At 60.4% G+C, this 21,547-nt stretch overlaps 1 protein-coding gene across 3 annotated transcripts; it reads right to left on the bottom strand.

Moving 5' to 3' along the window:
• Positions 1-193: 193 nt before the first annotated feature.
• RCOR2 (REST corepressor 2) lies at positions 194-5,375 on the bottom strand. Of its 3 annotated transcripts, none has more exons than XM_046644250.1 (13): positions 5,152-5,375; positions 4,599-4,836; positions 3,814-3,870; positions 3,436-3,516; positions 3,138-3,190; positions 2,883-3,044; positions 2,651-2,775; positions 2,488-2,557; positions 2,183-2,398; positions 1,761-1,838; positions 1,588-1,645; positions 1,217-1,446; positions 664-1,110 (listed from the first exon to the last, which is right to left on the bottom strand). In XM_046644250.1, exons 2-13 carry the CDS (start codon positions 4,723-4,725, stop codon positions 796-798), a joined length of 1,572 nt encoding a protein of 523 aa, XP_046500206.1. In that variant the 5' UTR covers positions 4,726-4,836; positions 5,152-5,375; the 3' UTR covers positions 664-795. The 3 variants fall into 3 exon arrangements, with proteins under 3 accessions (XP_046500209.1, XP_046500206.1, XP_046500208.1); XM_046644252.1 differs by having other exon boundaries at positions 1,331-1,446; XM_046644253.1 differs by lacking the exon at positions 1,217-1,446 and having other exon boundaries at positions 194-1,110.
• Positions 5,376-21,547: the final 16,172 nt, after the last annotated feature.

The raw sequence follows: 21,547 nt of genomic DNA, 5'->3' as shown, positions 1-21,547 counted from the left end.
CAAGATGTGGCCCAGCCCGCCTGCCTCGCAGGAGAGAACTGATTCCTGTCTGGGGCCTGGGGGAGAGGCCTATGCTGGGCGGCCTTCGCTCCCACCCTCATGGCATTGACAGGTCCTTACACCAGGGAAAGAGGACTCAGCGAGCTTGGAAGGTTTTATTTATTTTTTAAAAACATTGAAAAATAAACCCATGTCTGCATATGTTCCCAGTCCTCCTTTCTCCAGGCTTGTGGGTGGGGGGCACAGTGGGCTCCCTCAGAGCTCCTCGGCATTCCCCAGGGGCCCCTGAAGACAGACAGGAGAGCTGCCCCTCCAGCCCTGCTCACCTCAGGCCCCGAGGAACCTCTGCCCACCAACCCCCTGCGGGCCCCTCCCCAGCTCACCCCAGACTTATTGCTGAAAGAAGGGACGGAGGGAGAACAGCCCACACGTCGAACTGTCCTCTCCCCTACCCACCAAGCTAGAGTCTACCCCCTCTACACAACGGGCACGGCCCAGAGGCCAAGCCCGAGCCAACTCGGAGACAGCCATTCCAGTCCCAGCCAGGAAGAAAGTACCCTCAGGCCAGCTCAGAAGCCACTGAGTCCCAGCTGCTGGCTGGGATGGGGGCAGAGACAGGCTCAGCTGCCAGAGATGTGCAGAACCCGCGGGTCCAGGCTGTGCCCATCGGCTGCTCGGGTCTTCAAAAGGCCTGGCAAGAGCTCTAGTCCCTTCTGGCCTCAGGGAAGCCAGAGGTGTCTGAGGATGTCCAGCAAAGGGGTTCTGGAGCCTCTGGTTGGTAGAGGGCCTCAGGGCTCAGAGTGAGGGTGCTGGAGGCTCCAGAGGGGCTCCAATCAGGGTGGGTGGGGGCTGAGGGCCAGGGCGGGCACTGTGGCGGGAGGCAGCCAGAGCAGGGCGGATGAGGGGTGGTGGGGGCTGGTTGGGGGCCAGCCGGGGCTGGAGGAAGCGGCCCTGCTGGAGTGGGGGTGGCTGACGAAGCAGAGTGGGAGCCGTGGGCAAAGGTGGCCTCAGCAGCGGGGGCGGCTGGGACAGCGAGGTGGGAGGTGGAGGAGGGGGTGGTGCAGGGGGCACCGATCGGGGCACCGACGTTGAGACAGATGTAATCTGGACCTGAGAGGAGAGAAAAGAGCGAGAGACCAGGCTCTTTCCCGCCCTCGGCCCAGTCCCGGCGGTTCCTCTCCTCTCTTCTCTGAAGGGTGTCCTCACCCCTTCTCACCTCGTCATCTTCCTCTAGGGCTGGGGCTGGCAAGGGAGCCCCTCTCCTAGCCTCCTCCATGGGGACCGGGGCTCCAGGGGCCCCATCCTGCTCGGCCTCCCATTCCTGCAGCACCTCCTCCAGATTGAAGCGGCGCCGGTAGCTCACAAAGAAGGTCTTCACTTGGGTCAGAGTCTTGTTCCCAATCACCTCTGCAATAGCCCCAAAGTCTTTGCCATACCTACGGATGGCTGCAAGGGTCAAAAGGGCAGCAGACTGTGAACATCCCTGAGAACTAGTTACTTCCCTGCTCCTCCCCCTCCACCCCAGCTCCTCGGAGGGTGGGAAGACTCTGGGGGCCCTCTACTCCCCCCATAGGCGATCGAACCTACCTTGCACAGCCAAAAGCTGCTCATCCGTGGTCCAGCGGGAGTTGAACTTGGTGTTGGCCTGGAGAGCAAACAATATATCCTTGAGACTCAAAAATACGGAAGTGGAGGCCTTGCTCTCCCTTTCTGCTCCACCTGCAAGAAAACCCCCTTCTGCACTCGAAGAGCAGCCTTACCTCGGGGGGGCGGAGTGGATCAATGCCCCCCTCCAGGGCTTGGCGGAGGCTGCTGTTGGTCTGCTTCATGCTCTGCACCTGGGAAGGTCAGAAATGGAGGGACGTCAAACTCTCCGTGCCAGGATGGCCATCAATACCCAGCCCTCGCCAGGGGCCTCCTTCCCAGCCAAGCTCTTTGCCACCCACCATCTAACTCATTCCTCCCTCACAACCACTCAGTAGGGGTGATGCTAGGGTTCACCTCTCTTTACGAACCAGTTGTTCTAAAGGCCCAGAAAAGAATGCCGAGTTACCCGGAAGCCCAGAGGATAGGGCAGAGGAAGCCTTGGCGCCTGCACCTCCTCCCTTCCATCGCAGCTGCCCCCACTCATAGCTCCCCGCTGCTGACTGCCCCCTCTGCATGGCCCCTTCTTGGGCCCCACCTGGCGCTTGAGGGAGATGAGCTGGGAGTCAAGGCCTCGAAGCGTGAGGTTGGCAAGATCCGGGCTTCCTGACACGGCAGTGAGGCCCTCTGGGCTCAGGTACATGCCCTTGGGTGGGCGCCGTCGGGTTCGCAGCGGGTGGTGGCGGTACTGAGACCCCTGCGCCTCCTTCTTCCCCGGACCTGGGCGGGCATTCAGGGGCCGAGAGGGCACAGGCTGCCAGGGAAAGGAGAGGGGCTGGGTGGTGCAGAGCCCAGAGAGAAGGCAGGCGGGCAGGCAGGGCCTACCCAGCTCTGGGACCTCACCTCTCTCTTGGGGTCTCCGGCATCTGGCTCTCCCTCACTCACGGCTCCTCGTCCTTCTTCAAGCTCATCGCTGTTGACACAGGGCCGGGGAAGGAGTGAGGCGGGAGCTAAGGGCCCCCAGGAGCTCGGCTTGCCCCCACCCAGAGCTTCCCTGGGCCCCTACCTGTCTTCTTTGTCCTTTCGGCCCCCCAGCCGCCGAGCCTGTCTGTCCATCACACTGGTCCGGCTACGGGTCTTCTTCCAAGAGTAATAATACTTCACCAGGCTGGGGATCAGCTTGTCGGGCAGCTGAAGGGGCAACGCCAGAGGCTGGGGCTCACCCAAGACTCGGGCCCCAGGCAGGCTCGTCAGGAAGGAGGGGCTAAGGAGCCGCGGTGGGGGTGGAGGGGCTTTACCATCTGCTGGATCCGCTGGAAGCACTTGCCGTGGAAGCCGAAGGCCTGTTCAAACAACACCTTGTCCTCTACAGTCCACTCGTCGGGGAAGGGGGTGAAGTTGGCCAGGTCGGCCAGCGACTTCTCCACGTCATGCTTATGCCACAGGAGCATGCCCAGTGCCTGGCCCGGGAGAGGGGACAACTCGGGCTCAGGCTCAGCCGCCCCCTGCACTGTCCCGTGCCCACCCCAAACCCCTGCGGGGCCAGGGCTCACCTGCTCAATGTTGTAGCCGTGCTTCTCCTTGGCCATGGCGATGTACTTGTCAACTGCAGGGGCGGGAGGGGCCAGAGTTTGAAGGAGGGGTTCCAACTCCTAACCCAGGCCTGTCCAGACAGAGGGACACCCCCAGGGACCAGGCCCCTGAGCCTGAGCCCCCCCTGGCAGGGGCTGAACCCACACACCTCACTCAGCCTCCAGCCCATTTCTGAGAAGAGCTGGCCACCGGCTGGCACGACCTCAAGGCGCCAGCTCCCAGGGACGTGCATGAACCCAGGGTCCTGACCCCACTCACGCTTGGCATCTGACACACAGTGGTTGGGCGACCACACCAGCATCCCCTTCAGCTCCTTGTTGCTGTAGCGTGCGGGGCTCTCTGAAAGGCACAGAAGCAGAGGAGGGAAGACATTCAGACCAGCCTGGTGGCGCTGGCCTGAACCCACGGCCAAAGGGCGGCAGAGGAGTGGGGCCTGGGAGGTGAGGCCCAGAGGGAAGGAGGGGCAGAGACCCAGACAGGAAGGCAGAGCAGGAAAACTAACCATGCCACGGGGCCACCCCCCCCCCCCCGCCTGTCCTTCCAGTGGGCGCCAGCCAAGGGTTCCCCCAGGTGGGGCTCAGGGCCAAGCCATGGGCCCTCCGCTCCCCTCCCTTCGCAGCCTGCCCTGCCACTCACCAGGCTTGCACTCCGGAATTACGGCCTGGTAATTGGTTCCAACGCGGATCATGCTGTCTGTGAAGCCAGGGGGAGGCAGTCAGGACTCCAGGGAGGGAGGGAGGATGGGAGGATGTGGCGGGGGAGGTGGCTGGCCTAGAGTTCTCCTTCCTGACCACCCAGGGCCCCCACCTTCCAGGAGGCTCACTTTTCGCTATCTTCCCTCTTAGTTACCCTCAGCCACAGAAGGAACTGGAAGAGGGAGAGACCCTGCCTAGTCATAGCCATGGGGGGCGGGGGGGTGGGGGGGGGGGACGACACCAGACGGACAAGGGGCCAATTTTAGAGGCCAGGCCAAGCAGAGCCCTTTGTTCCGGCTGCGGGGGTAAGGGGGTTGGAGGGCTGCCCCTAGACCTGGACCACAGCCCTGCAGGGAATCCAAGCTCCTCCCTACCACATGAGCCTCACAGCTCGCTATGGAGGTGTCTTTCCAGCCCCTGCCCCAGCCAGACCTCAGACCCCTGCAAGGTGGCAAGGTATGAGGGACCCAATCAGGGGAAGGGAGGGGCGCCTGAGTCCCTCAGGGACTGAGGGCAGGGCGGGGGAGGGCAGGACCGCCTCCTGAGCAGCTAGGGGCCCAGCCTTCAGATTCCCTGAGCCGGCCTAGGCGAGAAGCAAGGCAGAGGTTCCAAGCCAGGGAGCAGGAACCATCAGTATAACACGCCCGCGGTCGGCAACTACCCCGCCCGACTCCGCGCCCTCCGGGCCGGTGCGGTGCGCCTTTAACCCCAGGCCGCCGGGCTCACCGTGCGAGTGCTCCTCCTCGCTGCTGTCATCCTCCGAGTGGGGCTGTCCGCCGTTGGGCGCCGTCTTGGACCGGCTGCGGGACAGGATCCCGGAGCCCGCGCTCGGCTTCTCCATCACCGAGGGCATTACCGCGCCCAGCTGCCCCCGGGGGCGCGGGAGCCTTCGGAGAGCTGCGGTGGTTGCCGCGCTCGCCTCGGGTGCCGTGCCCGGCCCGGCCTGGAGAGGTCGCCACTGAGGCTACGAGAGGCAGGAGGTCAGCGTGGCTAGGGTCCGGCGGGGCGGGAGGCCAGCGGGCAGCCCAGCGCTCCCCGCGACCCCCAGGGGCGAGGGCGTCAGAAAAGTTTGTGCAGAAGTGGGGTACGCGGGGGATGCGCGCAAGGTCCGGTGCGGCTGGGGCGCGCTCGCGCCGTGCGCTCCACCGGGTATGGGCTCCCCCGGAGAAGTCGGGGCGCCCTGCCCTCGGGGCGCCCCTGAGCCCCAGCGCCCGCGTGCCCACGCAGTTCAGCGGGCGGACGCTGCCGTGCAACTGGCGCCCCCCCGGGAGCTCCGCACCTCTCGGCTGCACCGGGATGCCCCGGTCCCCGGGTGGGGACCCCTGTCCCGACCAGACCCCTGCCTGCGACGGCAGGCGGCGGCACCCCGGCGGTGGCGGGACTGCGCGCACGGCGCGGGGCGCTGGGGTAGAGTTGCCGGGAGGCGGGCGCAGCGCAGCCGCGGGCGCCGCCTCGCACCCTCCCCGGCGCGCTCGCTCTCCCCGCCGCGCTCGGGCGCCGCTCGCTCGCCCGCTCTCCGCCGCCGCTCGCTCCTCGCGCACACAATGAAGCTGCTGGCAGGGAAGTAGTGCCGGCTGCGGCCTCAGCACCCCTCCCCCAGCCGATGCCTCCGCCAGCTGAACATCTGGCCCTGGGGTGGGAGGGAGGGCCCGGGGGGCGGGGCCTGGGGGCCGGGGCTAGACCTCCAGGGGGTGGGGTCAGGACCAGGGTGGAGAGCGCTTCCCTCGGCCGGCCCCCCGGGCTCCCAGACTTGTCCCTGGGGAAGACCCCGCTGCCCCCCAGGAGTAGCCGGGGGTCAGCCCCACCCGCGCGCACAGCAGCCCCACGCACCAGTGGGCTCGGGTTACTGCCGCCTGCCCCGGGGGCCCTGAGGCCGCCTGCCCGCCCGCCCGGGTGGAGCCCAGCTTTTCCTTCCATTTCCCTTCCTGCCAAGGAACTCCCCGCCCCCCCTTCCGCAGGGGGGACCCCCCCCTCATGCGCCCTTGGGGGCTAGAGCGGATGGGAGGCCGGACAGGCGAGGAATGAATTCCTCCAAGAGCTCCCGGGCCAAAGCCTGGCTTCTGGTGCATCTGTGGGTCCCCAGGGGTCGCCCCAATTCCCTTTAACTGCTGCAGTGTGCATCCCAAAACAGTGGCATAAGGGGCTGAGGGATGGGGAGTGGGAGGTGTAGGGAAAAGTCTGGACGGCAAAGAGAGGGAGGAGCTGGGTCTCCTCCCTACTGGGTTCACTGTCACCCCAGCTGGGATCAGCATCCCCCTCCCCCAGGACAAGCACGGGCAGAGTGACAGACCGGGAAGCGGGTAGAGCGGCACAGACGGAGATGGGGGAGGGGGGTGGGCAGAGACTTTCAAAGCCAGACCCAGCCACCCTGCCAGGCACACAAAGAGCCAGCGCGCACACCGGCGGCGGCTCCGAGCCTGCGAGCCGCGCCGGTGCCCGTCCCCGCCACCCGGGGCACGTGCTGCAGCGCACACAAGCCGAAGCCCCCGCCCGCCGCCCCTCCCACCCGGAGCCCCGGACTCCTAGACACACCTCCACCCGGGCACACCCCGCTGTGCCCAGACAGAGCCGAGCCTGCGTTCGCCCCCTCCTCTCCCTTCCCTTCCTCGGCCACTCTGTAATCAGATTCCTAAATTTAGAAGCAACCCAGGGCCCAGCCAGGGATCCCCGCCCCCACCCACTGCCTGCGGCCAGCCGGCCGGGGTCCTGCGGTCGGGCCGCGACCCGGCTGGGACCGCCTGCTCCTAGGGCTCCTGCGGGCGGCCGGGCAAAGTCAGGCACCACCCCGCCCGGCTGCGGCACTGTCGGGCCACATGGGGCCACCCAACCCGCGGCCACGTTGCCCGCCACACCTCGGGCCAGAGCTACGGGGCCTTTTTCCTCCTCTTAAATCATGGATTGGGCACCAAGCCCCAGGGTGGGGAAGTCTGGACAAAGGAGGAGAATGAATGGGCCAAGGGCAGGTCTGAGCTAAGGGGTCTGCTACAAGATGAAGAGAGCCTCTCCAGCCACCCCTCCTACGGGGCAGGGTGCCACACCCGCCCCCAGCACCTCCAGTCCTTAGGGAGGCTCCCATCGCTGTCCCCTCCTGCCTGGCAGGCAGCCATCACTGCACACAGCCCGCTCCTAGGAGGGAGTCCATCTTGCCCGCTCCGGCCCACGTTAGGCAGGGCCTCAGTTGGGTCTCCCGCCTCCCCTTGCTTCCATTTGGCACTCATACCCAGGGTCCAGGGCCCCAGCTGCTCCCCTGCACCCCCAGGCCTCAGCATCATGCTTGTTCTGGCCTCCCTTCTCCAGGGGTGCCCCAGGTACCCCCCGCCACTAGTGTCACTCCTTCTTCCATACCCCTCCCAGAAGGAGCTCATTCTGCTCTCCCTTCTCCTGAGAGCCTGGAGCTCAGGGCAGGAGGAAGATTCTGCTGGGGGAGGGGGCAGGGAGGGTAGGTTTATTCCTTGGAGCTGGGGTGGCGGGAGTCCCTAGGCCTGGGTGTGATGAAGCTTCTGCCTAGGAGGTGTGACATGACACTGGAGGGGTATCCTAGGAGTTTGGGGGCGACTGTGGGGGCCACAGTGCCCGTAAAGGAGGCACATTCCTAGTGAGCAACCCCCTCCCCAAGGGCAATGGCACAGGGCTAGGAGGGGGAGGGGCAAGGCCCCACCCTCCCACCTGCTGCAGCCGCCCCCTCCCCAGCTGGCCCCCTCTTTTGTGCAAAGCCACACAAAGGACAAGGGGCCCCGGCCGGCCTGGCCATCTGCTCCCAGCAGCCTGAAGGCTCTTAAAGAGACAGCACCCCTCCCTGCCACCCTGGGGCTGTGGGGCGGGGCGGAGCCAGCACGCCTCAGACCTGCTCTCTGCGGTACCCCAAACCCACTTGTCCCTGGCTCCCCCAGCCCCAGGTCAGGAATTAGCCTCCCCCAGGCGGGGGGCCGCAGAGGTGCCACGTGGCCAGGAACATGGGGGCACGGAAGGGAGAGAAGGAGAGACAGCCCCCGGGGACCAGCCCCTCCTCTCCTCCAGCCTCAGGCAGCGAGGGGCCAGCGAAGCTCGGTAGCGCAGCGGCCGGCCATAGGACTGGGGTCCCTCACCTCCTTGAGGCCACCTCTGAGCTTTGTGAGAGCTGCTGGTCTCCAGGAATGCCCTCCCCCCGCCATTTTCCTGATGAGCTCCCTCACCCTTCCTTAGGGACGGTGACAGCGCCTTCTTTTTGAGGGCTGCAGGCCAGGATGCAGCAGCCCCTGATCAGGGCCATTTATTTTCCCCGTTTTCCAGTTGAGGAAACTGAGGCTGTGCTCAGCCCTGCCCGGCCCCCCCCCGCCCCCCCCAGCCTCCGCAAAGCCCTTGGCTGCGTCTGAAGTCAGCCTCCCTGCCCTGGGCCAGATAAGACGCCTCACTCCCAGGTCCCCAGGGAGGCGAGACCACAGCCGCGCTCAGGGCCCTTGCCACACTGCTGGGGACACAAGTTTACACAGTTTGTGTGATTGTTTATTTCTGGTCTGTCTCCCCACTGGGCTGTGGGCACGGACTGCGTCCACGGTGTTCCCTGCTGTGTTCTCAGTGCCTGGCATATAGTGGGCACTCAATATTTGCTGAATGAATAAACGCCAGGAGCCCAAAAAGCCTGCCTATTCCCTGGGCTCCTCTGTCCTCTGCCTGTGGGGCCTCTTGCCTCCTCCCCTCCTCCAGGTGAGGCAGAAGGGACAAAGGTTGAACAGGGATGCTGGGAGAGAAAAGGAGGGTGACCTTGAGCGAGCCACCTCCGGGCCTCTCTCACGGCTACCTCCTCCCAAAGGCGGGGGCAGCTCCAGCCAATCCTGAACCCGCAGCCCTGCCAGACAGACTGGGACTGTCCCGAGCGCTGGCCGCTGCGGTGTGCTGCCTGGGCCCCCGGCCAGGCCCTCAGTGGCCACAGCCAAGGGGCTAAGCGTGGGGGGGGAGGGAGGGAAGCGGGCCGGCGGGGGGACGGTGGCAGGATCTAAGCAGAAACCTGACTGAGCAGTAGGGGGGGCTGGAGGGAGGTGCTCCCCTGGACTCCCCTGGATTGGAGGCCCTGGGGGGAGATGAAGCTGGGGGAATGGAGGAGATGGGCTGCAGCCGGAAGGAGCCGGGGCCCCCACCCTCCCAATCCTGCCTAGGCAGGAATTCGATTCCTCCCTCCCCCACACCCCTGGGGCCCACTGGCAGGCTGTGTGGCCCAGAGCGCTGCCCTCCCCCTCTCTGGGCCCAGTTAGTAATCCCCGGGCCTGGCCCGCACTCCCACCCAGGGCTGTGAAGAGGCTGAGAGGAGGTGACAGAGGTGACAATCTGGTGCTTGGCACGGCCTCAGCACTGTTTCCGCGTGAGGGGGGAGCCAGAGGAGGTGAGGCAGGCACATCTGGGACTGGCGCCCGGGGGAGGGCAGCGCGACGACCCCAGGCTTCCGACACCCACACCGAGGAAATGTGACTCCCTGCGCAAAGCAGAAGTGGGGAGGAAGGGTCAGCAAGCCCGCGGCTGAGACAGACGGGGGAAGGCGACAGGGGCTCCCCGGACCCACGAGGGGGCAGCTTCCAGCCCCAGGAGCCCGCTCTGTTGTTCCGGAAGCCGGGCAGGGGCCTCCCCGCGCCCTCACCTGGGCGACAGCTGGCGCCCTCTGGCGGTGACCGCGTGAACCAAGGGGTCCCGCCTCCGCCTGGCCACACACGTCCTCCAGGGGAGGTCGACCTCCTGGCGTAAGGGCGTGGGATCCAGGTCGCCCTGCGACGTTTAGAGTTACTAAGCTTTAGATCCGGTCCCCAACAAGTCTCCTAGGCCCAGAGCCACCCAGAACCTCCCAGAACAAGGTCAGATGGAGCAGAAAGCTCTAGAGAAATGGCAGAGGAGATTAGGAACAGGCCAGGGAAGCCCAAAAGCAGTGCAGGTCAAAGATCTCAGACCTGGGGTAAGTCCTGGCTCTGCTTCTCCCTTGCTGTGTGGCCCGAGGTGAGTAACTTGGCCTCTTTGATCCTCAGCCCTCCATCTCTCAAAGGGAACAATAATTCTGACCTCATCTGATTGTTGGGAGACGATCCAGCATCATCTCAGCTGGAACGTAAGTAGAGCCGCGGTCAATGCTGGTTTCCTTCTGAAGCAGGGGTCCCCTCTTGGATACCCCCACCCGGCTGGAAACCCCTTCATTGCTCTGTGAGGCAGCCCATGCTCTGTGGACCAGCTGAAGGCCATCGCCACCCAGGGCTCCTGGGTCTGACCTCTGGTGCTAAAAAGCTCTTCCTCTGTGACATTTGACGCTTGACATCCTCCCTTCAGACTTGTCCAGGGCTCCAGAGTCCTGCCTTCAGTCTGATTTCTCCAGTCCCTCGTGCACACGGAGCTGGATACAGATTCTTAAATACTGCTTTGATCAGGTCCCCTTCCTGCTCCATAATCTTCTGTGGCTCTCTATTGCCTTCCGGGCAAAGTTGGAACTTCTCTCCTAGCCCAGTACCGAGGGCTTTCTAACCCGTTTCTGATCCAGCCAAAGAGATCTGCTCACCATCTGCTGAGCCCTAGCTGGTGGCCCAGAATTTCCCATCCACCCTGCAAATGCTGACCAGCCCACTACGGAATGCCCCATGCCCTGCTGTCCCTTGGGACTGCTGGCTCCTGCAGGCGAGCTCTGCTCTGGCAGCACTCAGCCAGGGCTCCTGGCCTGGTCCCCTCTATCCTGGCCCTTCATGCTCCTCCTCCACCCCACCTGGTGCTTGGCTCTTAGCCCGTGACCTTGCCTCCCACTTCCAGACAGAAGTGAGGCCATCTGGGAGGAAGCCTGCCCCCACATCCAGAGATTCGGCTCCGTCCCTCTCACCTCCAGTTGTAGCCGCACTTTCCCCCTTCAAGGCCACCTCGCTCCCAGGCTCCGCATCTCCCCCCTCCACGTGCACACACACCCCCTCCTGAGGGCCTTGGTCCTCCTTTACCTCTCCTCCCCCATTCCTGTCTGTCCCCTCAGCACGTCAGCCTGCTTCAGTCCCTCCATCCTCACACGCCCCCAGCCCACCTCCAGCCGCCACCTCCACTGACATGCCAACACGCACACGCACCCCGCCGGCCCTGTGTCTCATGCTCATCTGTGGCTCCCCCTTTCAGCTGAAGCTACTGCTGCCTTTCCTCTTTTTTTTTTCAAGCTGGGCTTCTTAAAAGAGTTGTTCACACCCTTTATCCTTGTCCTCACCTCCCACTCACTGCAATGACACCTCACCCTCAGCTGCTCCTCGGAGACTGTTCCTGCCAAGGTCACCAGTGGCTGTTATCTCTGAACCCAAAACCCTGGTGGGCCCGGTCTCGCTCCTCTGCCTCTGGACGGGCAGGACTGGACAGAGAGGGCCAGCCGTGCTCCCGGACATGAGCTCCCGGCCGGCTCCCCTCGTGCCTGCTTCAGGGCCAGTCCACATCCTGAACTCCCCTGCCATGGACACTCCAGCCTCCCTCCCCAGCCCAGACCGCCACCCCGGGCTCGGGAGCCCCATGTCCAACCAAGTGCCTTCTGGACGGCTGTGCTCGCTTATTTCTCAGACACCCCCATGCCAGCCTTTCCAAGTCAGACCTCAGCCTCTTGATGGCCCATTCACACTGCCTACCCCACTCCTGATTCCCCTGCCCGCCAGGACCCAAAGTAGAAATGGGCGTTGCCCTGGACTCCTCCTCCCTTTGCTTCACTTCCGTGTCCACGAGTCTCCCGTTTCTGTCACTCCCCTCCCTCTCACCCCATTACTGAAACAGCTCCCTTCTTGCCTCCTCTGAGCTCCTTCTTTTTTTTTTTTTTACAGATTTTATTTTATTTTTATTTTTTGAGGAAGGTTAGCCCTGAGCTAACTGCTGCCAATCCTCCTCTTTTTGCTGAGGAAGACTGGCCCTGAGCTAACATCCGTGCCCATCTTCCTTTACTTTGTATGTGGGACACCCGCCACAGCATGGCTTGACAAGCGGTGCCATGTCTGCACCCGGGATCGGAATCAGCAAACCCCAGGCTGCCGAAACAGAACGTGGGAACTTAACCGCTGCGCCACCAGGCCAGCCCCTCGGCCTCCATCTTTGATCCTTAAAGAAAGTCAACACTGGAGGGCACCACGAAGAGATGGAAGAAAATTGGTTTCCCAGTGACATCTTTGAGTTGCTGGATCAACCGCACCTGAAGCCGCTGAACCTCTGAACGTTTTAGTCGTATGAGCCAGCAGGTTCCTCGGACTGCTTGCGCCTGGTTGATTCCAGTTTCCTGTCACTTGCAAGCACAGCCTCTGAAACAACACATCCCTGAACACTGCTCCTCTTGAACTGATGCTTCGGCCACGCTGAACCACCTGCCGTTCCTCCCTGGGGAAGCCGCTGCTGCTCCTTTCCTGTTGACTAATGCTCATTGACTTTGCAAAATGAAGCTCAGAGAGCGCCTTGTCTGGGACTGCTCCCTCCCTCCCCATCTCAGCCCCGATCACACTCCAGTGTAACCACCTGCTTGTTTACCTGTCTGTCCCCCCATTGAGGCTGTGAGCCCAGAGAGGGCGGGGCCTCTGTCTGACTCACCTGTGCATCCCCAGCTCCTCCTGTAGCAGCTGGCACACAGTAGGTCCGCAACAAATGGCTGCTGAGTGAATCAGCTCCGGGGTGTCCCAAGTCCCACTTCACTGTCCCTCCCCTCTGTAACGGCCCCAGCCTCACCACGTCCAGGGAAATCCTTCTGCCCAATCTCCCTCGATTTTACCAACAGATTACGGGCTCCTGGTAGGTAAAGACTTACAATAATAACGGAAAGAGCCAACGTCTTTGAGTTCCTATTATTAATTTTTTCATAGCTACATCTTCTGACTCTAAATTAGTCCACACTATGTCCAAGTACATAGTAGATGTTCAAGAATTACTGCTGAATAAATTCATGGATGAATAAACAAATTGAATTTTGAGATGGACCAACCACTGTGTGCAAAATGTCTGCCTAAATTTTCTCTTCTCGTTTCCCCCCTCAGGAGCCCTGTGAGGTGGGTATCCCAGTTAGCTTCATTTTTACAGGCGGGGAGCTGAGATTTCAGAACAGGACCTCCTAAGGCCACACAGCCTGAAAGTGGCGGAGCCGGGACTGATCTCAACCCGGCTGCCGCCAGAGCCCTGTGTTTCGCATCCCTGTGTCCACGCCCTTTCAGTGAAGATGCATTTGGCTGTTCCTCCTGTAAGAGAACAGCTGCTCAGTGGTGGTTTGAGCAAAGCAGACATTTTATGATCTCTCCTAAGAAGTGTGAAGGTTGATGGTCACCACGGACAGCTCTCCGTGGTCATCAAGGCCTCTTCCTTGTTTCTCTTCTCTCAGTTCTGCCTCTTCCACGCATCAGAAGTTTTCCCCTCATGGTCGCTAAATGGCTGCAGCTGCTCCGAGCCTCCCATCCTTGAAGGACAATTTCTAGATTAGGAGGGGAGAGGTGTGGGCCTTTCTCCGTGGCATCTCTCTTTTTTCAGGGAGAATAACTTTTGCCAGGAATCCCTGAGCAGGCCCAGGCCCCTTTACCAACCCCTAGCAAAGGAGCATAGAGTGCCCACACTTGGGTTGGACCCATCACGTCTGTGCTCCAGCACACCTGCCGTGACACCCAGGGATCTCCATGCATCACCCCGGCAGAGTTGGGGCTCTGTTCGCAAGAAAGAAGGAAGCATGGCTGTTGGGTAGACAGGCAACCCTGCCCCCCGCTGCCCACCCCCTGCCCCCTCCCTGCATTACAGCATTCAGAAATACTTACTTGGGGCCGACCTGGTGGCACAGAGGTTAAGTGTGCACGTTCCACTTTGGTGGCCTGGGGTTCACTGGTTTGGATCCCGGGTGCAGACATGGCACCATTTGGCAGGTCATGCTGTGGTAGGTGTCCCACGTATAAAGTAGAGGAAGATGGGCACGTATGTTAGCTCAGGGCCAAGGGCCAGTCTTCCTCAGCAAAAAGAGGAGGATTGGTGGCAGATGTTAGCTCAGGGTTAATCTTCCTCAAAAAGAAAAAAAACCTTACTGCTTGACCTACAAACAACAGAAGGACGCAGAAGGGTTCTCTTCCCTGGCAGCCATGGGCTCTGGCCCTGAAGTCAGGGCCCCCAGGTGCCCACCTTCCCCAGGATGAAAACCAGCAAAGAGGGCCACAGCTCCTGATGGGGATCAGCCTCATTGGGCCCAGTGGTAAGCCTTCAGAGACAGAAGGACAAGTTGATGGATTTTGAACTGTTTGTAGGTTAGAGGTATGCAGTCATACATTCAATAAGAGCTTATCATGCATAGTCTCCTCTGACTCCTCCCTCTCCTCCACAAAGTCCTCTTTTTTTTTTTTTTTTTTGCTGAGGAAGACTGGCCCTGACCTAACATCTGGTGCCAATCTTCCTCTTTTTTTGCTTGAGGAAGATTAGCCCTGAGCTAACATCTGTACCAATCTTCCTCTATTTTATACATGGGTCGTGGTCACCGTGTGGCTGATGAGTGGTGTAGGTCCCCACCCAAGATCCAAAACTGTGAACCCCAGCCACTGAAGTGGAGTGCACTGAACTTAACCACTATGCCACGGGGCTGACCCCTCTCCACAAAGTCTTACCCAGCCCATATTGGTGGGCAGATGGCCTGGAGACTGCTGATGAGGACTCTGAGTCTGCCTCCTGCTTCAGCAGAGAGGATGCTCGGAGGGATCAGATACGTCTCCCAAGGGCACAAAATGGGCGGGGGGGAGGCAGAGAGAAGGAAAGAGGCCGGGAAACAGAATGAATTATGGGCAGAAAGACCATGACCCTAAAAAGGGGATCCTGGGGTGTTACAGATTGAATTGTGTTCCCCCCAAAATTCATATGTTGCAGTCCTAACCCGCAGTAGCTCAGAATGAGACCTTATTTGGAGACAGGGTCTTTCCAGAGGTATGAACTTAAAGTGAGGTCATTAGGGTGGGCCCTAGTCCAATAGGACTGGTGTCCTTGTAAGAAGGGGCAATTTGGACACAGACAGCCGTGTAGGGAGAACACCATGTGACCATGAAAATGGTCATCTCCAAGCCAAGGAGGGAGGCCTGGAGTAGCTCCTTTGTTCACAGCCCTCAGAAGGAACCAACCTGGGCTGGCCCCGTGGCCGAGTGGTTAAGTTCGCGCGTTCCGCTGCAGGCGGCCCAGTGTTTCGTTGGTTCGAATCCTGGGCGCGGACATGGCACTGCTCATTGAACCACGCTGAGGTGGCGTCCCACATGCCACAACTAGAAGGACCCACAACTAAGAATAGACAACTATGTACCGGGGGGCTTTGGGGAGAAAAAGGGGAAAAAAATAAATTTAAAAAAAAAAAAAGAAGGAACCAACCTTGCCGGCACCTTGATTTTGGACTTCTGGCCTCCAGAACCGTGAGACGCTAAGCTTCTGTTGGTTAAGCCACCTGATCTGGGGTGCTTTGTTACAGTAGCCCCAGGAAATGGGTCAATGGCCTCCAGGCACAGGAGTCTATTCAGACTGGGCGTGACTTTCCCGGACAAGGACCTGAAGCGGCTTCTGGGCTGTCAAAGAGGGTTAGACTAGAAGACCAGCCGGCCCCCTCCCAGCTCTGATCCTCCTGAGGCCAGTAGGGCCAGCTGTCACCATTAAATCCAGCCACCAATTGTTGCCTCCTGTCGACTTCCATGCCAAGGGTGGGGCCCGAGGACCTTGAAGTTGAGAGAAACAAGCATGAAATTTAACTGGGGCCCTGTGTCGGTTATGCAGGATCAGTGCTGCATAACAAACGACCCCCAAGCTGCTATGAGTCCGACCCTCAGGCAGGATTTGGACTTGAGGTCTCCCATGGGGTTGCCGAGGCTTCAGTCACCAGAAGGCTGGACCAGTGTGGGACAGTGGTCTTCCCAGGGGCTCGCTCACTTGGTCAGCAAGTTGGGGCTGGCTGTGGGGGACAAGCCTCTGCTCCTCACCCCGTGGACAAGGCGGCTGGCTTCCCCCAGAGGGAGCAGTCCGAGAGGCCAGGGCCGAAGCTGGATCTTGACGTTTATAACCTCGTCTTGGGAGCCACACCCTGTCACTCGTGCAGTATTTCACTGTCACACTCGTCAGCCCTGTTCAGTGTGGGAGGGACTAGATAAGAGCATGCATACCAGCGGCGAGGGTCACTGGGGCCATTTTGGTGGCTGGCTGCCGCAGGCTGGATAAGAGACCTGGTCCTCTAAGGGGTCCTGGGGACAAGGGGTCATGAAGGAAGGGGCTTACAGATGGAGCTTGAGAAAGACGGCCCCTTGGGAGTGTGTCGGTTCCGAGGGGCTGCCATAACAAAGGACCACAGGCTGGGTGCCTTCAAACAACAGCGATTTATTTTCTCACAGTTCTAGAGGCCAGAAGTCCAAAAACCAAGGTGTTGGCAGAGGTGGTTCCTTCCAGAAGCTCTGAGGGAGAGTCCTTTCCAGGCCTCTCTCCCAGCTTGTGATGGCTGCCGGAAATCCTTGGCGTCCCTTGGCTTGTAGCTGCCTCGCTCCGACCCCCGCCTCTGTCTGCATCTTCCCGCGGGATGTGCGTCTCAAATCTCCCTCTCCTTCCTCTTATAAGGACACCAGTCAACCCTAAATCGGGATGATCTCATCCTGAGATCCTCAACTTAATTCCATCTGCAAAGTCCCCATTTCCAAATAAGGCCACATGCACAGGTACCAGGGCCTTGGCTGGGGCGTATCTCTTTGGGGACACTATTCAAACCTACAGGAGGCATCCTCATAGAGGGGCTGGTTCATGCCGTGGCCTAATAGCTCCCTCTGCTTTGGCTCAGGTGTCACCTCTGCTAGGGAGCTTGCTACATCTCTTTTGTGCCCCACAGCACCTGTGCCTGCCACCATCGCTGCCACCATTACTACGTCAGGCACCAAGCTGGGTCCCAGGGGTACAGCTGTAAGGGTTGTCAAGTTTAGCATACGAAAATATGGGACACCCAGTTAAGTCTGAATTGCAGATAGAGTGTAAGTTTGGCCCACGTCTTGTGTCTGGCAACCCAACCAGCAGTGCGGGGCCGGGGGGGGGGGGGGGAGCAGGGCCCCCAGCTGCAGGGGGCCTAGAGCCTGAAGGGAGAGACAGCAGGGCCGAGTGACCTCGCTGCTGTGTGACAGGGGGAGGGCAAGGCATCGGGGGACCCCAGAAAGTGTGCCTGGGCCAGCTACAGCAAAGGCTTCCCACTTCTGAGCTGGGACCCCAGGGGTGAGGAGGAAAGTGGGTTTCTGGTGAAGGGAACAGCAGGGCCGAAGGCAGGGTGTGAAGAGGGGGGTTAGTTGGGCCAGCCCGGTGGTGCAGCGGTTAAGTTCGCATGTTCCACTTTGGCAGCCCTGGGTTCGCCGGTTCGGATCCCGGGTGTGGACATGGCATCACTTGGCATGTTATGCTGTGGTAGGCATCCCACGTATAAAGTAGAGGAAGATGAGCATGGATGTTAGCTCAGCGCCAGGCTTCCTCAGCAAAAAGAGGAGGATTGGCAGCAGTTAGCTCAGGGCTAATCTTCCTCAAAAAAAAAAGGAAAAAGAGAAAGGGGTTAGGGGCCGGCTCGGTGGCATAGTGGTTAAGTTCACGTGCTCTGCTTTGGTGGCCTAGGGTTTGCTGGTTCAGATCCTGGGTGCAGACCTATGCTCATCAAGCCTTGCTGTGGTGGCATCCCACATGGAAGAACTACAAGGACCTGCAACTAGGATATACAACTATGTACTGGGGCTTTGGGGAGAAAACAAAAGAGGAATATTGACAACAGATGTTAGCTCAGGGCCAATCTTCCTCACCAAAAAAAAAAAACAAAAAACCACAAAACCTTTAACAAAGAAAAAGGGGGGGTATGTGGTATCACAAATGCCAAGGAAAGAACAGCATTTCAAAGAAGAGGGAGCGAATAACAGAGCAGATGTCACAGGGAGATCCAGAAAGATAGGGACTGAAAGAAAAAAAAAGGAAAAAAAGGGGCTGGCCCAGTGCCATAGTGGTTAAGTTCGCATGCTCTACTCCAGCGGCCCTGGTTTCACAGGTTTGGATCTCAGGCACAGACCTACACACGGCTTGTCAAGCTATGCTATGGCAGCATCCCACATACAAAATAAAGGAAGATTGGCACAGATATTAGCTCAGGGCCAATCTTCCTCACCAAAAAAAGAGGACTGAGATGCATCCCTTGGAGTTACAAAAACTGCTGGAGGACTCAGGGGAGGCTTCTTCGCCAGGGCAGTGGGAAGAACAGGAGCCAGGTTGCAGAGGGTTGAGAGTGAGCGGCATGAGAAGCAAGGAAGTAGAGACAGGGTAGGACAGTTTCCCCAAAGCTTTTGAGCCAGGCGGGAGGCTCGAGAGCAGGCAGGAGTCAGAGAGGGCCAGCACTGAGAAAGGCTGGGGGTGGGGGGGACTGAAGGGAGGGACCCTGAGGGGGTGAGGCCCAGGGTGGTCTGGCCCTGGAGGAGGCTCAGCTCCCCAGGTGGCAGGAAGAGGAGGGTGGGGCCCATTCAGATTCTTTTTGGGACATCAAGGGACCCTCATCTGCCAGCTGATCACTCAGTGCAAAGTCTGCCTCCCCCCAGCTGTGCTGGGACACGCCCACCCCTGGGCAGGGGTTGTCTCCCAGGCCTGTTCCCCAGCACAGAGGACAACACGGAGCAGACAGCAGCCCCCAGGCCTCGCCAAGCAAAGGAGTGAATGAAGAGTTGGGAGAAGTGGAGGGCTGTAGAGTGAGAGGAGGGCAAAGCACAGAGTTTGGGGGAGTGGCTGTCCTGGGAGGAAGAGGGGTCCAGGGAGGGGGGAGGGCTGCAGGGCTGGGGAGAGAGGGGGACAGTGTCCCTGTCTGGAGGGGTCAGAGGGTAGGAGAGTGGAGAATGGGGGCGGGGGTGGGGGGGCTGCGTGGGAGCTGGAGAGAGTGGCTAAGGAGGCAGTGTAGACAGCCCGGTCAATAGGGGCAGAGGGTTGGCAGGGAAGAAAGGGCGAGGATGGGGTGGGGAGGGTGCAGAGATGTCCTTGTGTGCCATGGGAGGGCATTCCTTTCCTGCCCCAGACCTGTCAGTGCCTTCCATCCTTACCTCTCATTGTATCTCATTTAATTCTCACGACCCTCCTGAAGGATGCTGCTGCTGCTGGAGATGATTGCTCCTGGTGATCTCCCTTTATTAGTAAGGAAACTGAGCCTCAGAGACTTGAGGCTCACTGCCTGAAGTCACAAAGCCTGTAAGCAGCAGAGAGGGAGTTGAAACCCAGGCTGCCCTGCCTCCACAGCAGGCTCTGTCCACCACCCCGGGAGACCGAAGAAGCCCTGAGCACGAGACAGCCCACAATCAGGGGTAGCCCCCAGGGAGAAGGACTCGCTGTGGGGTGGGAATAGGGTCTTGATGAGCTCACCTCCCATCGGGACTGCTGGGCTCACCTCCCAAGCCTTGTCTGGTACCCAGCCAATTCCAGCATCCTGGGGGAGGGCAGACCCAAGAGTGGGGAGCAGTAGAAGAGAAAGGGCACAAGGTGTCACGGTGACAGGCATTTGTTCCCTGAAACAGCTGACTATGAAGTTCAATGTGGGTAACAAGATGAGAGAAGCCCAAACAGGGCGGGGGACTGGGCTGGGCGTGGGGGACCTCAGCCTCACCTTGCTCCGCCCCTTCATGCTTCCCCACTCTCTGCAAATACTGTTCCCTCCGTCTGGAATCTCCTTGCCTCCTCCTCCTTCAAGGGCAAATTCAGATGTCCCCTCTTCCCACCTTGGTCACCCTCCTCCCACCCTTAGCTCCCTCTTCTGGTGCCCACAGCGCCAGCAACCAGATCGTCTGACGGAGGAAGAAGACGCGGGCTGAAGACGCATGCATTCTAGTCGGCCTACATTCCCTCCGAGGTCTCATCCAACTTTAAATACCATCCATACACTGACCGTGCCGAAATTTGCACCCCTGGCCTGGACCTCTCCCCTAAGTTCCAGACTCTCATGACTCCACGTCTCCACGTGAATGTCTAAAAGACATCGCAGCCAAAACTGAATTCCTGATCGTCCCCACTCCACCCCATCTTGCTCCTTCCAGAGTCATCCACATCGCTCCATTTTTCCAGCAGCACAAGCTAAAAACCCTGAAGGTATCTTGACTCTTCTCCCTTCCTCACGCCCCACATCCACTCTGCTCCAGCCACACTGTGCTTCCTTCTGGCAGCTCCTCAAACATTCCAGTCACCTCCTGCGTGGGGATTTTGCACTAGCTTCACCCCCAGCCTGGTCTGCCCTTCCCCGATTCCTCATGACTTGCTCCCTCACCTCCTTCAGATCTTGACTCACGTGTCACCTCCAGTTTGCCTTCCCTGAGCATCCTAGTTAAAACCATAAACCTGACCCTCTCCATTCTCCTTCCCTGCTTTGTTTTCCTCCATAGAACCTATCTCATCTGCCGTCTTCTGTATTTTGTGTTTATTACCCCCTCCTCCTCCTAGAATACAAGATCTACGAGGGCAGTGCGTTTTCTGTTTGTTATTGTGGTTTTCTTTGCTGCCGGCAAGAGTGCCCAGCATATGGTACACGCTCAACAAACGTTGCTTGAGCGCCTGTTTCGGGGCCACCCCTAGGGGCAGCCCCTTGCCCTAGTGGTTAAGTTCCCAGTTCTCGCTTCCGAGGCCCGGGTTCCGCACAGGCGCAGACCTACATCGCTCCTCCGCAGCCATCCTGGGACGGGTACCCACGTACAAAATAGAGGAAGACTGGCACAGATGTTAGTTCAGGGACTATCTTCCTCAGCAAAAAAAAAGGAGTCCTGGACCACCACTGCGCTGAGCACTGAAGATGGGATAATGAGCAAAACCTGACGAAGTCTATGAAGATTAAGTGTCGGGCAGCGGCTCTCTAATTTTCGTGTGTAGGGCCTCCCTGGGAAGCTTTTAGAAGCAAAGACCCTGGCTCCATCCCTGGAGATTCTAGGACAGGCCCCAGGGGTGTGCACTGTGCAGAAGCGCCCCAGCTGGTTCTGCCGCAGGTCGTGTGGGGGTCACAGTCTGGTCTGCTGGGACAGACTGAAATCAATACTGCACGGGACACCTGGGGTCTCATGTTCACAGCGCCACCCCTTCTCCATTAAACAGTTGTCACACGCCTGTCTTCCCTCTGAACAGGAAGTTGTGGGCCCCCGCTGCACCTTGCTCTTCTCTGTGCCCCCTGGGCTCAGAGCAGCGCAGGTGCCAGTAAATTTTGACGGGGAGAGCTAATGAATGAAGGGTGAATGAATGGGTAGAGGATGGATGAACGGACAACGGGACTCTGGTTAGAAAAGGAATTTCTGGAGTTCAAGGTCCAGAGGGTGGGAGCGTTTCCAAAGACTTCCGTGCCCGAGGGCTGCAGGAGGGGCTGGCGTCTCAGAGGGGACGCATTTGGCCGTCTGTGAAAGTGACTGCTCCGCGGGCCTCTCGGGCGGGCGGGGAGAGGCGGGACGCCCGGCGGGCGCTGCCACCCACCCGGCGACCCGGAGGCGCGGGGCCCCGGGCGAGCGCGGCCGTTGCCATAGCAACAGACACAGCCCGGCGAGGAGGGGCGGGGCCGGGCATACGTCATCCCCAGCGCGACGCCGCTCGGCGCCGCCTCCCGCCCCTTTCGCGGGCGAGACCCTCGGCCCGCCCCCCGGGCCCTCCACCTGCACGCCCGCCCCGCCCGCCCCGCCCGCCCCGCCCGCCCTCTCCTCTGGGCTCTGCGCCGGCGCGGTGCCCGCCGGGGCGCGCGGGGG

This window comes from Equus quagga, chromosome 17 (assembly GCF_021613505.1).
Source record: "Equus quagga isolate Etosha38 chromosome 17, UCLA_HA_Equagga_1.0, whole genome shotgun sequence".
Classification (NCBI taxonomy): Eukaryota; Metazoa; Chordata; class Mammalia; order Perissodactyla; family Equidae; genus Equus; species Equus quagga.
Note: the sequence above shows the minus strand (reverse complement) of the source record. Positions and strands in the feature narration are given on the sequence as shown.